Here is a 17,389-nt window from a genome sequence, read left to right as displayed (position 1 = left end):
AGGCGTCCCCATCAGTGGGCGGGGCTCACTGAGGCTGTCCCCCACAGGCATCCCCATCAGCAGCCTGCGGGAGATCACGCTGCTTCTTCGTCTTCACCATCCGAACATCGTGGAGCTGAAGGAGGTGGTTGTGGGGAACCACCTGGAGAGGTGTGCAATCTCCTGGCCTCTGCATCGGGCCCCAGCTGAGCCCCCCACCCGTCTCTGCCTTGGGTGGTCCCCCCCGCAGCAGTGGAGGCCCTTTGCCCACTTGGGGCAGGCAGGAGGCAGCATGCGTCTCCCCTTTCCAGCATCTTCCTGGTGATGGGTTACTGCGAGCAAGACCTGGCCAGCCTCCTAGAGAACATGCCGACGCCCTTCTCGGAGGCCCAGGTTCGTAGCGGAGGCCTGGGGTGGGGCACGCGTGTACCAAACATGCCACCTCCATGTCTCTGCTTCAGTGAGGGGGATTTTACTGCCTGTCGGGCACCACGGGAGAGTTAGGAGCCCTGCCAGCGCTGCTCTTCAGACTGGTCACTGAGGAGGGGAAGGACAGCAGCACCTTTCCAGCTGGGCTCCTGGCTGCGCACTGGCCGCTGGTCCTGGCGGCCACTGGGGGTGGCAGGCCGGGGCTGGGCTCCCCGAAGGCTCGCCCTGACTGACGCCTCAGGCCCTCTGCACAGGTCAAGTGCATCGTGCTGCAGGTGCTGCGGGGCCTTCAGTACCTGCACAGGAACTTCATCATCCACAGGTGGGTGGGCAGGGCTCGGGCATGGCCTTGGGCAAAGGGCTTGGTGGAGACAGTGCTGGTCTGTGACGCTGGGGAGGGTGGTCCCTGGCCTCCAGTGCCAGCATGCCAGTCCAGGTGCCGGGCAAGAGAGGAGCAGACGTGCAGTGGACGTTCTTTAACCGCTCCACGGGGAAGGGTCCAGGCCCAAACGAGTCACAGAAGCCCTCGTACCCACCGGACCCTCAGAGCCTGAGGGTGGTCGGGTGTGAGTGCCGTGCACGGCACCCACTCGCAGTGCTGTGAGCGCACCAGGCGAGCAGCGGCGTCTGCCCTGGGGCAGCTGGTGCGACGTCTGGGTGGGCAAGCGGGCAGAACCGGAGGTGAGACCTCAGCTCGAGGCCCGGCTCTTCCGAAAGGCCTGAACATGAGGAAGGGTGCAGGGAAGTGTCATGTGGTGCCAGTCTGCCCTAGTCACGCTTGCTTCTTGGGAGCCACCAACGTCTCTTTCTTGTCACAGGGACCTGAAGGTTTCCAACTTGCTCATGACTGATAAGGGCTGCGTGAAGACAGGTGGGTGCCGCGTGCTGGCCTCGCGTGCGTGGAGTCGTCCTTCTGTGACCACCACCTTCACCTGGGGGTGGGAGGTGTTGGCCCCGACAAGCACCCTGAGGCCAGAAGCTGACTTGTCTTTGTGGCTCCAGGGTGCCTGTGCCTGGCTCTGTCCCCAGGTGGTGACCTGTTAGCCCTCACTGGGTGACACGCTCCACTCTCCCTTCTCTGCTACAGCGGATTTCGGCCTGGCCCGGGCCTATGGCATCCCAGTAAAACCAATGACCCCCAAGGTGGTGACCCTCTGGTGAGTCCCTCAGAAACGTGGGGCCCCCGGGGAGCGGGAATGCCTGGTGCAGAGGTGTTCAGAAGGGCTGGGTCAGCCGGGCGCGGTGGCTCACACCTGCAATCCTCGCACTCTGGGAGGCCGAGGCGGGAGGATCGGAGCTCAGGAGTTCGAGACCAGCCTGAGCAAAAGCGAGACTCTGTCTCTACTAAAAATACAGAGAAATTACTTGGGCAGCTAAAAATATATAGAAAAAATTAGGCATGGTGGCACGTGCCTGTAGTCTCGGCTACTCGGAAGGCTGAGGCAGAAGATTGCTTCAGCCCAGGAGTTGGAGGTTGCTGTGAGCTAGGCTGATGCCACAGCACTGTAGCCCGGGCAAAAAGAGTGAGACTCTGTCTCAAAAAAAAAAAGAAGGGCTGGGTCTCAGACAGCTTCCCAGGACATAGCAGGGCTGTCCCGGGGAAGGGGTGACAGCCGGGCTCTGTGGCATCAGGGAACCTGCCTTGTCCAGATGGCTGTGAAACCACCTCAGGAAGGGAAGGTTGCTTCACAGACGGGAAGGTGGGCAGCCTGCGCAGCGTTCTGTAGTTATCTCTCGTTGACGTTTTTGAACAGGCAGAACAGGGTCGTGGTTAAGGGCAGGACACTGAAGCAGGTCAGACCCGGGTCAGGATCTCCACGTGGCCTCTTTCTGCCGTGTGCCGTGTAATCCCCATCTGGAAACAGGGACGCATGCTTGTGCTGAGGATTCCCTGGTTCTTGCAACACACAGCACACTGCGGACATGGTAGCTCGCCCCGACTGGCAGCTGTAAGCAGGGTGCAGGGCAGAGAGCGCTGTGGTTAGCGATCAGTTGTCCAGGCCACCCCGGGGTCTCAAGGAGGCTGTCTCCTGTGGTGGCCTGGGCTGGAGGAGCTAGTGGTGTGAGGTGGGGTGCTGCTTCCAGGTACCGAGCCCCTGAACTGCTGCTGGGAACCACCACCCAGACCACCAGCATCGACATGTGGTGAGCAGGGGCTGCCGCTCCTGGGGCCTTGGAAGGACCGAGGTAGAGCGGGGTCACCTGGTTCCTGGGCGGGGCCCCAGGGCAGGGGTGGCAGTGGGGCTGGGAACCCCAGGGGAGCATGAGAAGGCAGCTTCAGCATGCACAGGCCTTTAGCAGTAAGGTCCACAGGGGGCCTGCTGGGATGGGGTCATGGGCCTGGGTGAGGAGCCCCGTAGTGACCTGCCTGTCCCACCGTGGTGTCTTTGGACCCCACGCGGGTCTGTGGCCACAGCGAGGCCCCCTCCTCCTTGCAGGGCTGTGGGCTGCATCCTGGCCGAGCTGCTGGCCCACAAGCCCCTTCTCCCTGGCACTTCCGAGATCCACCAGATTGACCTGATTGTGCAGCTGCTGGGGACGCCCAGTGAGAACATCTGGCCGGTGGGTGTCCAGGGCAGCCCCCCACCCCTCCCTTGCGCCTTCCCCCCGCGGCTCAGCGCCTGCTTCTTCTAGGGCTTTTCCAAGCTGCCGCTGGTTGGCCAGTACAGCCTGAGGAAGCAGCCGTACAACAACCTCAAGCACAAGTTCCCATGGCTGTCGGAGGCCGGGCTGCGCCTGGTGAATTTCCTCTTCATGTACGACCCTAAGAAAAGGTGCGGACTCCCAGCCGCAGCGCTGTGGGCCGGGCCCTTCGGGACCGCAGGGCCCTGACCTATATGCAGGGCTCGAAGGATGCCTTAACCTGAATCCTTCACGGCTAGTTTCTCAGAACACAGGCCTCGCTGCTGCCCAGGCTGCCCTGGCGCATGTGCACGCCCGGGCCAGGCACCCGGCCCAAGTGGCTTCTGTCCACCCTGGTTGTGGAGCCCGCTGTGAGGTCCCGTGTGCCCACCAGCTCTCTGGGGACTTTGAACCACAGGCTGCTCAGCTGGGTGGGGTGTGAGGGAAACAGGCTGACCGAGGTCCAGGCTCCCACTAACGGCTTTGCCACCTTCCTCTAGGGCCACAGCCGGGGACTGCCTGGAGAGCTCGTACTTCAAGGAGAAGCCCCTCCGTGAGTGCCAGACGCCCTCAGCCTCTGCTCTAGGGGGCTTGGCCGGCAGCCCATTTTGTCTGGGGTGGAGTGTGGGCCCTGGGCAGACTGCAGGTAGACAGGTCCTCCCTGGGGTAGGGGTGGAACAGACAGAGCAAGGACAGCACAGGGCCAGGCCCACATGCAGAGCTGGGTTCAGCCCTGGAGATGCTCTCACCTGGGCGCTGCCTGGGCAGCCCTCACCGTGCTGAGCCGCTCTCTTCCCTGCAGCCTGCGAGCCGGAGCTCATGCCCACCTTCCCCCACCACCGCAACAAGCGGGCCGCCCCGGCCGCGTCTGAGGGCCAGACCAAGCGCTGCAAGCCCTGATGCTGAGCCTGGCACACACCTGCACCCCCTCAGCCGGATCGTTTGGTCAGCAGTGGACAGACAGGGTCTCTCGGGCCGGGCTGACCAGTCACCTGGGATCCAGCTTGTCCCCTTGGCTAGGACATCCTCCTCCAGCCAACCCTACCACACTGTCTTCTGCACCCACTGCCACCCCCAGAAACATTCAGGGGTGGGGGCTCCAAGCCTGCACACCCCAGAAGGGCTGGGCTGGGTCAGTGCCAGCTATGGCTGCACGGGGCCTTGCCCTTCATTCCTGCCTTGGGTAGAATTTGAGACCCTCACTTCTCAGCAGGAACTGTGAGTGCAGGTCCAACTCCATGGACATCCTGGAAACGCTGGTGGGTGCTGACCTGGCACTCGTGTCGCCTCCTGGTCACCAGCAGCTGCCCAGGGCCGGGTGGGGGTGGGGGCCACAATGGCACACCCCTGAGCACACCAGGAGAGCCAGGTTGCAGGCTGAGCTGGGTCTGGCCCCAGGAAGAGGGGTGTGGTTGGGTGTAACGCCAAGGGAGGAAAACAGTGGGTTCCCACCAGATAAAAGCTTTCCTAACACTGTGGTTTCTCCATCGTTTAATGTACTTTGGGGTTCTGATTCTTGCGACATCAACGGTGTCCTCTGAGTGTGCTGGGAAGGGGGTGGGTTGGGTTGGAGGGATGAGGGCGGTGCCCAGTGTCCAGGGGGGTTTTTGTGCCCTGGTGGCCAGGGAGGGGTAAGCCCAGAACGGCCTCACGGTAGCCAAGGCCGAGAGCACCAGCCCCAAAGGTGGGCCAGGGCAGACCCCTCCTCCCCAGCCTGGGGGCTGTGCTGCCTCAGGCCGCGGCTACGTGGGGACTGGCTGCACCTTTACCCACCAGGAGCCCAGCAGCCTGAGGCCCGTCACCCCACCTTCCACTTGGGAGGCTGGGGTGCCGCTTGAGGACCGCTGTCCTGGCAGGGCAGTGGTGCCCCCGCCCCCCACCTGTTCCCCGTTGCCTGCAGCTCTCGGGCACCGTTTTCCGTCTGTGGAAAACTGGCCCCGTCGGCTGTGGCTGAGCCTGTGACACCCCAGGGGAAGGGCCAAGGGCCCCACAGCCAGGCCCACTGTGCACCAGGCAGAGCCCCCGACTGGGCCAGTGGAGCTGGGGGGCCTCGGGTATCCCTGTGTGGACAATGCCCTGGACACATGGAGGGAGGCGGCGTGTCCTGGACCACAGACATCATGGAACAGGTCGGGGGCCACAGGCCAGCCAGAGGGCCTGAGGGGTCGGGTTCCTTCTCAGGGCGAGGTTTGAGCAGTGGGACAGGGACACGTAGGCCGGGCCCCTCTAACCCCCACATGTGGGCGTGGCCTGGGCACCGAGGGCAGGGAATGTGGGGAGGGTCCCCTGCTGGCAGGGGTTCAGGCTTGGCCCCCTAAGGAGGTGCCTTGTATGAGGCAAGGATAACCCCCACAGCCCCTCCCAATTGGGGCCGGGACTCTCTAACCCGCCTCTGCTGTGCCCAGGATGCCCCGGCGCAGGGCAGCCATCGGCCACAGCCCCCTAAAGAGAAGCACCATGGGAACTGTCTCCCAAAGCCCCTGACCTGGGGCCCAGCGGGGCCTAGGGCCGGGCCCCAGGGCTGTCGTAGAGCAAGGTGTCCATCTGCGCACGCTGCAGCCACAAGCGCCGCTGGGTCTCGCCGAGCAACACGCGCAGTGAGTGACTGGGGCGGCAGGCGGGCAGGGCCGAGCAGTGGGCCGCGTGCAGCTGGCGGCAGGTGTCGCAGCACAGGGTGGGCAGTGCGCCTGGGAGCAGGCAGCCGTGTGCCTGGTAGCCGGGGGGCTCAGGGGCAGGCCCGTAGGCTGAGGCAGGTGCCTCTTCTGCCCGCATGCGCCGAGGGCTGGACCCCCCAGGGCTCCCGGGGGCTTCGAGAATGGCCAGGTCTCCAGGCCGACTCAGCTCACGGCGCAGAGAGAGGAAGGAGAAGGCTGAGGGCTCAGGCTCCAGCTCCTCCTCTGAGGCCCCGTAGGGTGGGCTGCTGGCCCGAGACAGCTCCTCAGCTGGGGGCTCCCAGGCCCGGCCCCCAGAGCCCCACAATTTGGCACTCTGCTCCCAGAGTGGGGGCCTGTAGGCCAGCTCCACCGGGGGTGAGTCTGGGCCTGGGGACGGCTCTTCGTACAGACTGGCCTCCTCGGAGCCCTCGTCTTCCTGCAGCTCCCGGTACAAGTCCAGTGGGGCCCTGTAAGCAGCAGGGGAGCCCCGGGGGGGCAGGGGCGGCGGCTCCTCATCCTGGGCCAGCCGCTGCTGCAGCCAGGCCACGCAGGAGGCCACGTCCCCGCTGGCCCTCCGGGCCTGCAGCAGCTCCTCAGCCGGCAGCACACTGGTGCCCAGCTGGGCCAGCACCTCTCCCAGGATCTCACACTCGAGCCGGAGGGCGAAGCAGCCCAGGGCCACCTGGACCAGCTGGCAGGCCGGGGGAGGGGAGGTCACCATGAGGCGGTGGTTGTCCCTGCGCACGTAGCCCATCTTCTGGAAGCTCTTGAGGAGGAGGTCCTCTGAGAGTACACCCTTGAGCACGTGCACGTAGCCCCCTGAGAAGGTCTGCAAGGGAGGGACCTGGTCAGCCACAGCCCTGGACCCTGGGGTGCAGCAGAGCCAGGGCCCCTGTGCCCTGGCCTTGGGTCCACCCCCAGAGACTGATCGCATCAGTCTGGGGCAGGCCTGGGCATCAGAATTTTTGAATTGTAATTAAAAATAGTATTTACCTGGCTCATAAATTGGAACACAAAGAGCCCTTACACTGAGAAATTCTACTCTCTCCTCATTTGAGATGCGCTTGCCCAGGTGTTTGGCTATACAGACACAAACAGAGATAAATATAACTTGCCCCCTAGCAGGGAACCTCTTAAGTGCACTGTTCTGAACTTTGGTTTCTTCCATTTCAGCCTCGAGATCTTTCCCTGTGGGGACAGGGCCTTTGCCTGTGGGTTTTCCACCAAGCGGCTGGAGCGTGCAGCTGAGAGCCCTGGAGTGACCCACGCAAAGTCCCTTCTAGCTGCGGAGTTAGGTGATGAACGAAAGGAGGGACTAGGACAACGATGTTTGTCTCTCCCGGCTTAAAAATTCCTTAACTGCAGGACCTCGGCACTTAGGACATCGCCCCCTGCTGGGCACCGACCGTGCGCGCACGGGGCTCAGGACTCCGTCTCCATTGCTCTGGCCCTACAGACTGGACTGTCGTGTGCTCCTTTCTCAGAGTAGGAAACGGGTCGTGAGAGGTTAGGTAATTTGCCCAAAGCCACACAGCCAAGAGACAGAAGCAGCGCCAAGCAGGTCTGCCCGCCTGCGAAGCCCCGCGTCACTCTCCCGGCCCCCAGCCGTCCCAAGGGCGGGCCTGTCCGTCGTGCTTTCGCCCCATGCTGTTGGCTGTCCTTCTCCCCTCCCGTCTGAGCGGATGGATCCGAGTCCCGGAACCTCGGGCCGGCAGGTGTCCCCGTGGAGCAGCTCCCGCGCCCCTCCGGAGAGGCTGCCGCTACCATGGCAACCGGCGGAGGCGTACCTCGCCCACGTGTGCAGTGACGTCATCGCCTTCCTACTCTTCGGGATTAGCTCAGCGCTCCGGCGGCCCTACCCCCTCCTGCGGGCCAGCAGCTCAGCTAAAGGGGCCAGGCCAGCCCTGGGCACAGCCTCGGAGCCCGGGCCGAGGAGAGAACTAGGTCCGTGCCCAGTCCCTGCAGACTTCGCAGGGCACACACCCACCCGCGGGCTCCGCCCAGCCTCAGCGTCCTCTGCACACGGGATCAGCCCACGTCCTGGAGGAATTAGAATGACCATGGGACCTCAAGTCCCTCCTGTGCGCCTGTCTTAGGATTTCCATGGCGACTAGGGCCGCGGGGGCACTCCGGGGACTACAGTGACGTGGGCTTTAAAGGGCGGGGTTTCCCCGGGCAGGCAGCATCCAAACCCCTCCGCCCACCCCAGGTTCTTAGCCCTGGGAGTGCCCCAAGGCCCTCGGGTGGGAGCTGACCCAGCACGTGCCAATCCCTTGAGTGCTCTGAGCACCCTGGAGGCCACCCCAAACCTCTCTCCCGACGGGAGCCAGCCCCTGGCAGCCTGGCAGGAAAAGCGACCGAGCCCTGTCGCCCGCGGGCGCGCGCCCCTCGGTCCAGCGCCCACCTTGATGGTGGTGAACTCCTTCCTCCAGGGCAGCAGGTACAGGTGCACGGCGGCCAGTTCCAGCAGCTCGAAGGCGCGGGCCAGGCCGCGCAGCGCGGGCGCCAGGTCGGCGCGGCCCCACAGGCCGTCGGTGAGCAGCGCCAGCGCGTCGTCCTGCAGCGCCCCGTGCAGGTCGAAGTCCTCCACCAGGATCTGCCAGAGCACGGCGCGCAGCGAGGGGTCCCCGCACACGCCCGCGCGGCCCCGCCGCAGCTCGCGCTCCAGGCACAGGCGGTAGTCCTCCGACAGCGAGCTGCTGCCCATCCTGCGGCGGGGCGGGGCGTCAGGAACCGCAGACCCCTCCCGCGGCCGTGCGACCCCGGGCTCCGCAGCACCCCCACCCCGCATCCGCAGGGCCCCTCCAGCCTGGAGCGCCAGTCCGCCCCAGCGGAGCGGCTTCCCGCACGTGCGGCCCCTCCCGCCAGCCTGCAGTGCTGTGCGCACGGGCCCGACGGCGCCCCTTCCCTGGCCCCCGTCCTGACCCCCGGCCCCCTCGCCACCAGATCGAGCTGCGGGCCCCGCACGCGCTACCTGTCGTCCCCGGCGGCCCGGACGCCGCCGCCGCCGCCGCCGCTCAGCGCTGCCCTCTCCCCGGCCGCGCGCTTCCGCCGGGCGTGGGCTCCGCGCGCGGGCCGTGCGGTGACGCGGGGGGCGGGCCTGCCGGGTGCCACCCCTCGGCTACCGGTGGGGCGGGCGGGGCCTGGGGACGGCGGCGGACGGCGGCCCCGCCCGCCGAGCGCCCGCACCTCCGCGGCCGCCTGTCCCGCCGCCCCTTGCCTCCCCAGGGCTGGGTCGTCCGCAGCCGACTCCGGGCGACAGCTGCGGGCGCTCGGCGCCTGCGTGTCCCTGGCAGCCCTTCCCGCGGGGCGGGCGCCGGAGCCCGCTAGCTCTTCCCGTCGGGGCGGGCTTCCCGGAGCCGACCTCGGGAGCGCCTGCCCCGGAGAGCTGGCCCGGCTCGGCCGCGCCTACCGGGGGCGCCGGCAGGGCCCCGCGCATTGGCTGGCAGGGATTGGCTGAGAGCGCGGGGCGGGGGCGGGGACGCCCCATTTCCTGGCGGGGATTGGCTGGAGTGAGGAGGGCGGGGCTTCTCCCGGCGGGAGTAGGGCCGCCCACACTTCCTGGCGGGGATTGGCTAAGGGCGCGGGGGCGTGGCCCCATTTCCGGGCGGGGATTGGCTGGGGGCGCGGGGCGGGGCCACCCGGAGGGGCGGGGCCCTCGGGCGTTGCCTTGCCGTCGCTGGCACAGCGGTCTCGCGGGCCCGGCGAGCCCGGGTTCTGCACCGGCCCGGCTGCGTGGTCTCCGGCAGCTCCGGGCCCTCGGGCCTGGGAGCTTCGTCGGGGCTCTTGGAGGCAGCGCGACGGCCGGGCCGGCTCCCCGGGACGTGATGCCGTTTGCCGGCCGCGGTCGGCCCCCGGCTAAGCCGCCCCCGCGGCGGGCGGAGCGGGCGGAGGGTCCGGCGTAGAGCGAGGCCCACCTGCCCGCTCGACCGAGTCGACCTTGCCACGCGGCCTGCCGGGCGCGGGCCCGAGTCTCACTCAGCACGTTCGCCCGGCACTGGCGTCGCGACTGGGCTGGCGCTGCCCGGGCCGTTCTGCGGCCACCGCCGGACCCTGGTCCTCTCGCTGTGGACGGGACCCAGCCTCGCTGCCGCGCCGACCGCGAGGGGCCGCCGACTTCGTGCGCCTCCACCTCCCTTCGCCGCCTCGAGCGCAGGGTGGGTCACCCGCCCCCGGCTCGCCACTGAGCTCGTGCGGCTCCGATGCTCCGTCCCGCTGGGCCTAGAGCCCGGAACCGACTGGGTTTCGTGCCTGCCGCGACTCCTGGGATGGGCCTGACCCGGTGCGGCCCTGCCTTGCCTCCGAGGAAGCTGGCAGCCACCTGGGGAGCCCTGCCCTGGGCTGCGAGGTCCTCCTGGAACCTGGGAATGTGGCTTTATTCGGAAATAGGGTTTTTAGAAATGCAATCAAGTCGAGGTTATTCTGGACTGGGACGGACCCTAAATCCAGTGTGATGGGTGTCCTTGCAAGAAGTGAGAAATTTAGACACAGATGCACGGGGAGGCTGGAGTGATGCAGCTTCAAGTCAAGGACCACCAAGGATTCCCGCAGGCACTTTCTCCCGCGGGAGAAGGCGGGAAAGGCTTCCCAAAGCCTTCAGAGGGACGCAGCCCTGCCCACATCCTGGTTTCGGGTCTCTGGTCGGCAGAAGCATGAGAGTAAATTTCAGTTCTAAGCCAGTCGTTCTTTGGCATTTGTCATGGCAGCCCCAGTAAGCTCATCCAAACCTCATGTTTCTGCTCTGACAGCTTTGAGGTCCCAGCTGACAACAGTATCAACTGCGGACAGTGGACAGGACCCAACCCGGCCCTGGGGTCACCGGATTTCCCCAACCTGCAAGCTGCCCTGGGTTACACCAGGGGGAGGCACAGAGACAAGCTGTCCCCTCTGACCCCTGCCCAAATGGAAGATTCATAAGCGAAATAAATGACTGTTGTGTATTTCAGCCAGCGAGTTGGGGTGGCTTGTCACACAGCGGTAGCTACCTGGGACATGTGGGTTCCCATTTCCTTCTTTGCTCCCCCAGGGATGGATGCTGCAGCGCCCCAGCGCCGTCCGCGCACGTCCTCCTGTGCACCCTGGGCTAAGAGCAGGAGCAGACTCACTAGACAGAGGGTCCACCTGTACTTACCTGGCCCAGGACTGCCACCTGGTTCTCTCGAGTTCCCTGCCCTGTCCGCCCCACAGCTGTGCATATGGGTTCCCCTCTCCCCACACTCCACCATACTCAGCATTTTCCAGCTTGCTAATTTTTACTAGTCTAATGGATGTAAAGTTTTATCTTCTTTAATTTATATTTGATTTTTGCTATGATTTGAACACACTTATACAGAATTTCGTTTTTGAGTTCCTCCTCTGCAGGTAGCCATTTGTAATCTTTGCTGTTTTTCTAACTGGAGCTCCTGCTTTTTTCTTGTTGACTTGCAGGATTTCCAGTGGGAAGGTTCTATTATTCATCCTTGTTTCATGGAAGAGCTGCAGGCTCAGAGAGGCTAAAGGAGTAGCCTGAAGTCACACAGCAAGAAGCGCACCTGAACACAGCCTGCCTAATCTGTGCCAAGGAAACAGCTGGGCCGGCACAGGCCCAGGCCTCAAAGTACTGGCCTGACAGGTGTGGCCCCTGATGCAAAGCCAACAGGTGCTTCACGATCAGGATTTGCTCAAGACATAGCTGATCACCATTCTCTGACGTGGGGCTTTAAAATCGCACCTTCAGGTAGGGTGTGGGGGCTCACACCGGTAATCCTAGCACTCGGGGGAGGCTGAGGCAGGAGAACTGCTTGAGGTCAGGAATTCAAGACTATCCTGAGCAAGAGTGAGACCCCCATCTCTACTAAAAATAGAAAAGTTAGCTGGGTGTGGTGGCGCACACCTGTAGTCCCAGCTACTCGTGAGGCTGAGGCAGGAGGATCGTCATTGCCCTCTAGATGGGACTACAGTGCAAGACTCTGTCTCCAACAACAACAAAAATCCCACCTTCAGACATCCATGCTGAAGCCTGGGGCAGGGATATTACCCCCCCCCGCCCCAAAGACACCAAGACTGGCTGGGGTCCAGGTCCGGGGGACTCAGAACTCCATGCCTCACAAGAGCACAAGTTTAGGAGTGGAGAGCAGCATCTTGGAGTCAGCAGAGCAGCAGGGCGTCCAGGGTAGGGTTAGGGACTGAGTTTGGGTCTTTTCTTTGCAGAGGGCTGGGATGCAGAGGACTGAAAGCTCTGCCACACACAGGCAGGCAGGTAAGTGGCAGCCGGTGTGTTCTGGGACTCTGGGTGAGGGGCTGGGGGTCGGGAATCGCTGAGAAGTCAAGCCCCAGGAGCGCCCACCCACGCAGGCTGCAGCCAGAGAACAGCTGTGCCAGGGACTCAATTGCCCTCCCTTGGCTCCTGCGCCTGTGCCTGCTCTTGGGGTCCCAGTCCCAGGCACCCCTGGCACTGTGTGCAGCTGGCCTCTGGAGTCAGCCTACTGGGCTCAAAGCCCGTTCTGCCAGCCACCTGGAGAGGCATGTCACCTGTTTCCTCATGGGGTCCTGTGAGGGGTAACCCAGTTATTACCTGCAGAGGGTTTGAAACATGGAGCATCTGATAAACATCAGCTGTTGCTGATTTGTAAGACTGTTTCCCCAAGGGACCCAAACACCGTCCCCACAGCCAGCTCCTGGTGGAACCTGGGGTTAGGGCTCCCCTTTCCTGTGGAGGGGCAGAGGGGCCCTTCCTCCCTGGCGGAGGCCGCCCGCGCTCAGCCACCTGCCCCTCCTCTCCAGGGGTGACATGCTTCCACCGCAGGGCACTGGTGCGCGTGTTACCAGGCACAGACCGACAGTTACTCCCGAGAGACCTTCAGGCGAGGGCTCTGGGCTTAGGTCCTCAGTGATGACCTCTGACCCCAACCCCACTCAACCCACTGGTGCCTGGCAGAGCCGTCCTGTCCTAGAAAGCAAAGCGTAGCCCTGCTCAGCCAGCTGCAGCCCCAGGGGGGTCCTGCTCCCAGGCACTCACAAGGACGGGCCAGGCTCGGTTTGGGGGTGCTGTGGCTCTGGCCACCCGTCTCAGTGGTTTCTGGTGGGCAGCAGGGGTGGGGGCTGAGGAGCCGTGTCACGTGAGACAGCAATGACCTCTTTATTTTAGGCTGGGTTGGTGATCACGAGGGGTCACCTAACCGTTGGGCGCTGACCTCAGCTCACACTGCCCTGGGGGAGGACATTCAGGGCGGAGTTGGCCTGGGGTCCCGAATGCTCACCGCCTGCTGCCACGGTGAGTGAGAGCCAGCTCAGGGCCCAGGTGCCTGGCCCGTCAGGCACCGCAGAGCAGCCCCGCCCAGTGAGGAAGCCCCAGTCTGGCACCACCCGTGCCCCAGGCCTGGGCGGGGGCGGCCAGCTCTTAGCTCTGACGAGGAGCTGGCTCAGAGGAGCTTTGACAGCCGCAGGGGGCGGGCCCCACTGCCTGCTGCTGTGGGTGGGCTAGTAACACCTCTGCTCTGACGCCCCCAGGAGCTGCCCCGGTCAGTGAGGGCGTGCTGGGGCCCAGCCAGATGCTCACCGCGGAGCCTGCAGCCACGGGGGACAGGGCCCTGTCAGGGCCTGGGGGACACCAGGGGAGCCCCCAGCTCAGCTCCCCTGATGGGGCCTCTTAGTCTCTGGTCCTGGCGGCTGATTGGGTGCTGCCTGCGGCCTGGGGGCAGATGTGCAGTAAGGGGGTGGCAAGGGCTGAGAGCACCCCAGCCGACACGCCCCCAGCCCCGGTGCCAGGTGTGCAGGGCAGCGTGAGCTCCTGGACAGTCCTCGGTGGGTCCTGGGGCTCTGAGGTACAGGAGGGATGGTCCTGGGAACCCCGGGGTCTGGCCTTTACGAGTTGCCCAGGGCCCCCCGGGGCAGCAGCTCCACGTAGCTGAGGGCGCTCTGCAGCGATGTCAGGCAGTAGCCTTCCTCTCCAATCAGGTACCTGCAGGGACACAGGCAGCACATGTCATCTGCGGGGCACAGAGGACACCCCGGTACTCCAGAAGGCAGCGGCTGCCCTCACGGGGGACCGAGCTGCCCCCAGGTGGGGCTGTCAGGGAGGCTGGGCTGGGGAGGCCTTTCCCACCTCACCAGGCAGATGTGCTCAGGGGACAGCCCCTCAGCTCCAGCCTCAGCAGAGTGTGGGCTGAGCGAGGGGCCGTGGGACACACCAGCTGGGGGCAGCCTGCACACAGGTGGAGTGGGAGGGGTGGCCCAAAGGCGTGCTCTGTGACAGGCGGGGCCACACGCCTGCAGCCTGTTGACACCAGACCACGGGGTTAGGTCTGGGGATGAGGTTCCCTGGCAGGCGAGGCTGCCCTGTCCCCAGCTCTTCCCAGAGCTCCCTGTCCTGCCCCCAGCGGGCTGCTACCCCTCGTGGATGAACTCCTCCAGGGCCGCACACTCCGACACCAGCTGGGGGAGGCCGCTCCTCAGCACCACGAAGGACAGGATGGGCAGCAGGTCGTCCGCGCCACTGTTGGGCAAGGCACAGCGATGTGGGCTCCGGCGGGCGCGGCTCCCTGCCCAGGCCTGGTGGCCCTTGGAGCGGCCCTGCCATGCTGGCTGCCCTCTCTGTGCCTTCCTGCGCACCTGTGGCCCAGGGGACCACTGGGAGCAGTGAGGTGGCCCCCGGCCCCTCCGGCCTGTGCCATCCCCCCACAGTGCAGAAGCCTGAGCCGCGCCCTCGCCTTCCCTGAGCCTGTGGTCCTCAGTGGCCGTGGGCTTGTTCTTCCAGAAGGTGGGCTCTGGGGCTCAGGAGCTGCCCGGTGCTGGGGCAGGGAGAGTCCTCTCCCCCCTACCAGGCTTCTGCAGGCAGGAGGACAGCCCCCCACTTGCCAGGTGGCCCCCAGCCTGGCCCCCCTGGGACTCACATGGCGGCCGCAGCCACGGGCTGGAGTCCGGCCTCGGATGCGACCTCCTGGGCATGGCAGTAGTCTTCCGCACAGACACAGATGACCCGCAGGGCCCGCACTGCAGCACAGACGTGTGGCTCGAGGGGTGCAGGGGTGCAAAGGGAGGCCCCAGCAGGGACGGGAAGGCTGCCCCCGCACTCCCTGGAACCACCCACTTGCCTCCGGATGTGCTGGGCTGGGAAGAGCTGGGTGAGCCCCGTGGGCATCGCTCTCACCCCCGCATGGCCCAGGCCCCACGTCTGACAAGAGGCACAGGTGCGGGCTGCAGGTCGCCCACTGGGTGGGACCCTGCCACACCTGGCCCTGTTCCCTGGTCTCGAGCCTCCTCACCTATGCACTCCAGCTTCTTCTGGGGGCAGCTCTCCAGGACGAGCAGCCCCAGCTCCTGAGCTGCTGCACAGTAGGGGTAGGCGGTGGCCCCTTTAGCCTCAGGGTCCCGGGGCAGTAGCTTGGTGGGGACGCCGATGGCTGTGGGGGGCGCGTTCCTGTAGAGCTCCATGCTCCTGCTCAGGGCAGCCTCCCGGGCGCGGTGCACGCTCCTGTGGCAGGGGGAGGCCAGGCTCAGCTGCCCCAGGGAAAGGCAGGGCTGCGGCCAGAGGCCTCTGGAGCTCAGTGCTGGAGAAAGCTGGCCGTGCAAACCAAGCAAATGTCCCAGCTGTTCCCGGGACCCCAGTCACAGGAAGTGGGCATGGCCCTACCCGCAAACTGGAGACGCCTGAGGACAGCCTCAGAGCACAGCCCCAGCCAGAAGTACCAAAAAACGCCTCGGGGACTGAGAGGAGAGCAGACGTGCCCAGTGAGCCGGGCAGGCCCTGTGGGGGACCGGAGCTGAAGTCACGGGCGGCTGCCAGGCGGGGGCCGTACCTGTACAGGGCCAGCAGCAGGGGCCACAGCGGGGAGAAGAAAGGCTCTTCAATGCATGCCAGGCAACGGTCCTTGGAGGCAGCCGTGTTCAGGCTTTCGAAGGCCAGAAGTGTCAGCGAGAGCAGTCTGTCTGCCAGAAACAGAGCCGGGACGTCCCAACAGGGCCACCCCTGCCACCACCTCCAGGCTGTGGCGCTCCTCCCTGTCTGAGCCGCCACCCCCAGCCCCTCGGGATGTAGCAGCACAGTGAGTGCGCAGCCCCCGATGCTGGGCCTCCCTCTCCAGAGAGGGCTCCACACACCACGTCCACACGGAGAGAGGCTGAGGCTTGAGCCTATGGGCACCACCAGGCTGCACACACTCAACAGCCCTGGGGTGGAGATAAAGTGTCTGACCCAGTGGGACAGCCAGGACCACCTGCCGACCCGAGGCTCTGACAGACTGGACCGGACGGGGCAAAGGAGCGAGAGGCAAACAGGCCCCGTCTCCCTCCTCCCTGCACAGCCTGGTGGGGACACAGTGGGGACTCGCACACCCGCCCCAGCAGCTCTCCGAGGGCCCGGGCAGGGCCAGGGCCTGCTCTGCTGGACAGAGTGTTTGGCCCCAGGGAAGGGTTGGCTGAGCCCAGGGCCCTGGAGAGCTGCAATTGCCGCTGCTTTGCAGTCAGAGCAGCTCCCCCGCCGCCCGGCCTGCGGGGCTCACCGATGGCGTTGTGGATGTCCTTCACCGCGCTCTTCAGCTGCTCCGGCAGGGGCTCCTGCTGTGCCCCGGGGGTCTGTGGTTCGGGCTGCCCCCCAAGACCCCGGCCCCACCTCTCAGATGTAGCCAAGAACTGTTCCAGGTCCTCAAAAGAGCTGTCTTTGTCTGGCAGGTGGGAGGAGGCATCCCCCAGGGGTGAGGGTGGCCCCCCGGGGCTGCTTTCTGCCCCTCTGTCCGGGGGGCCAGGGTACAGCGGGGGTGTGGTGGGGGGCGCAGGGGAGCCGTCCTGGGGCCGCGGGGCTGTGCTGGGCTCTGGCGGGGAGACCATGCAGTAGAGGCTCTGCGAGGACCGGAGCCGGCGGCTCCCAGGAGCCAGCAGCCGGTCAGTGTCTGGGGGCAGGGAGCAGCAGCCGGGGGCAGGCGCGGCGCTGGAGGCGGCCCTGCTCACGACAGGGTACAGTGTGCTGTACACGGCACACTGGAGCTTCTTCAGGAGTTGCGAGATGGGGTGGTCGGGAAGGCTGCAAGGAGAGGGGCAGGAGTCTAGGAAATGCTGCACCCCAGAGGAGGCAGCGCCCACCACGGTCCTCGTGCTTCAGCAGAGATCATGCGCCTCTGTGGCCCCCGTCAGAAGCAGAAGGGGCGGCCGTCTACCTGCTGGCCCCAGCCTGTCACCGACCTCACCCGTCTGAGCTTCAGGCCCTCATCTGTGACATCCAGCAGTCTACAAAGCTGCCACACTCTGAACGCGTTCAGAGAAGTGACTCGTGGATTACTTCCTGTCGGTGATGTAGCAAAAAAAGTCTGACCCACCCCCACGGGGAGGTGGAGGAAACCCTCTGTGCAAAGCAGCTGAGGTCTCCACAGGGGCCCCCTCCCCAGGCAGCGGCCTTCCAGTCCTCCCAGTTAAGCTCCTGGCTCTGTAACCCCTTCCTCAGCATCCAGCAGCAGGGGGGAGCTGAAAGCCAGTGGACAGGGGCTCTGTGGGGCCAAAGCAAGGGGGCCCTGAAGGCTCAGGGTACCTGAGCAGGTGTGAGACCAGGCCAGTCACCAGCGACAGGTCCCCTGGGCTCCTCTTGAGCTTGGCCCTCCAATGCTTTGGCCAGTCCTGCAGGACAGGGCGCCTTGGAGGAAAGCACGGGGGTCTCCCACGACGGGATGCCCCTCATCCCTTGCCAAGGTTGGCCCCAGGAGACCGTCCAGGCCTCTCGAGGGTGGAGGGAGCCCAAC

At 65.4% G+C, this 17,389-nt stretch overlaps 3 protein-coding genes across 7 annotated transcripts in view; 1 reads left to right on the top strand and 2 right to left on the bottom strand.

Annotated features, from left to right (window-relative positions):
• Positions 1-4,496, top strand: part of CDK10 (cyclin-dependent kinase 10) — an 8,445-nt gene extending 3,949 nt beyond the window's left edge. For 4 of the 5 annotated variants that reach the window (XM_012657166.1, XM_012657168.1, XM_012657167.1 and 1 more), the window contains 10 exons: positions 48-150; positions 291-372; positions 663-730; positions 1,227-1,279; positions 1,496-1,565; positions 2,494-2,553; positions 2,847-2,970; positions 3,043-3,182; positions 3,531-3,583; positions 3,833-4,496. In XM_012657166.1, coding sequence (XP_012512620.1) covers positions 48-150; positions 291-372; positions 663-730; positions 1,227-1,279; positions 1,496-1,565; positions 2,494-2,553; positions 2,847-2,970; positions 3,043-3,182; positions 3,531-3,583; positions 3,833-3,930 — 851 coding nt within the window. In that variant the 3' untranslated portion in view covers positions 3,931-4,496. The remainder of the gene's footprint in view (positions 1-47; positions 151-290; positions 373-662; positions 731-1,226; positions 1,280-1,495; positions 1,566-2,493; positions 2,554-2,846; positions 2,971-3,042; positions 3,183-3,530; positions 3,584-3,832) is intronic. The other variant, XR_001138013.1, reaches the window with a different exon arrangement.
• Positions 4,497-4,617: 121 nt separating this feature from the next.
• Positions 4,618-8,682, bottom strand: SPATA2L (spermatogenesis associated 2-like). Its single transcript, XM_012657165.1, has 3 exons — positions 8,659-8,682; positions 8,089-8,392; positions 4,618-6,513 (listed from the first exon to the last, which is right to left on the bottom strand). The coding sequence occupies exons 2-3, from the start codon at positions 8,389-8,391 to the stop codon at positions 5,533-5,535; spliced, it is 1,284 nt and encodes a 427-aa protein (XP_012512619.1). The 5' UTR covers position 8,392; positions 8,659-8,682; the 3' UTR covers positions 4,618-5,532.
• A 4,135-nt stretch (positions 8,683-12,817) lies between these two features.
• The window catches only part of VPS9D1 (VPS9 domain containing 1), an 11,261-nt gene continuing 6,689 nt past the window's right edge, over positions 12,818-17,389 (bottom strand). Inside the window, exons 9-15 of the mRNA XM_012657155.1 lie at positions 17,182-17,267; positions 16,163-16,680; positions 15,461-15,590; positions 14,927-15,135; positions 14,555-14,654; positions 14,053-14,157; positions 12,818-13,623 (exon numbers count right to left, since the gene is read on the bottom strand). Coding sequence (XP_012512609.1) covers positions 13,527-13,623; positions 14,053-14,157; positions 14,555-14,654; positions 14,927-15,135; positions 15,461-15,590; positions 16,163-16,680; positions 17,182-17,267 — 1,245 coding nt within the window. The 3' untranslated portion in view covers positions 12,818-13,526. The remainder of the gene's footprint in view (positions 13,624-14,052; positions 14,158-14,554; positions 14,655-14,926; positions 15,136-15,460; positions 15,591-16,162; positions 16,681-17,181; positions 17,268-17,389) is intronic.

The sequence above is a fragment of the Propithecus coquereli genome, unplaced genomic scaffold (assembly GCF_000956105.1).
Source record: "Propithecus coquereli isolate 6110/MARCELLA unplaced genomic scaffold, Pcoq_1.0 Scaffold531, whole genome shotgun sequence".
Classification (NCBI taxonomy): Eukaryota; Metazoa; Chordata; class Mammalia; order Primates; family Indriidae; genus Propithecus; species Propithecus coquereli.
The sequence above is the reverse complement of the archived record's forward strand: the minus strand, read 5'-3'. Positions and strand labels throughout refer to the sequence as shown.

Coding starts and splice junctions, on each gene's coding strand:
- SPATA2L (XM_012657165.1), bottom strand. CDS start 8,391: ATGGGCAGCAGCTCGCTGTCGGAGGACTACCGCCTGTGCCTGGAGCGC. Junction 6,514..8,088: donor AGGAGTTCACCACCATCAAG/GTGGGCGCTGGA, acceptor CCTCCCTTGCAG/ACCTTCTCAGGGGGCTACGT.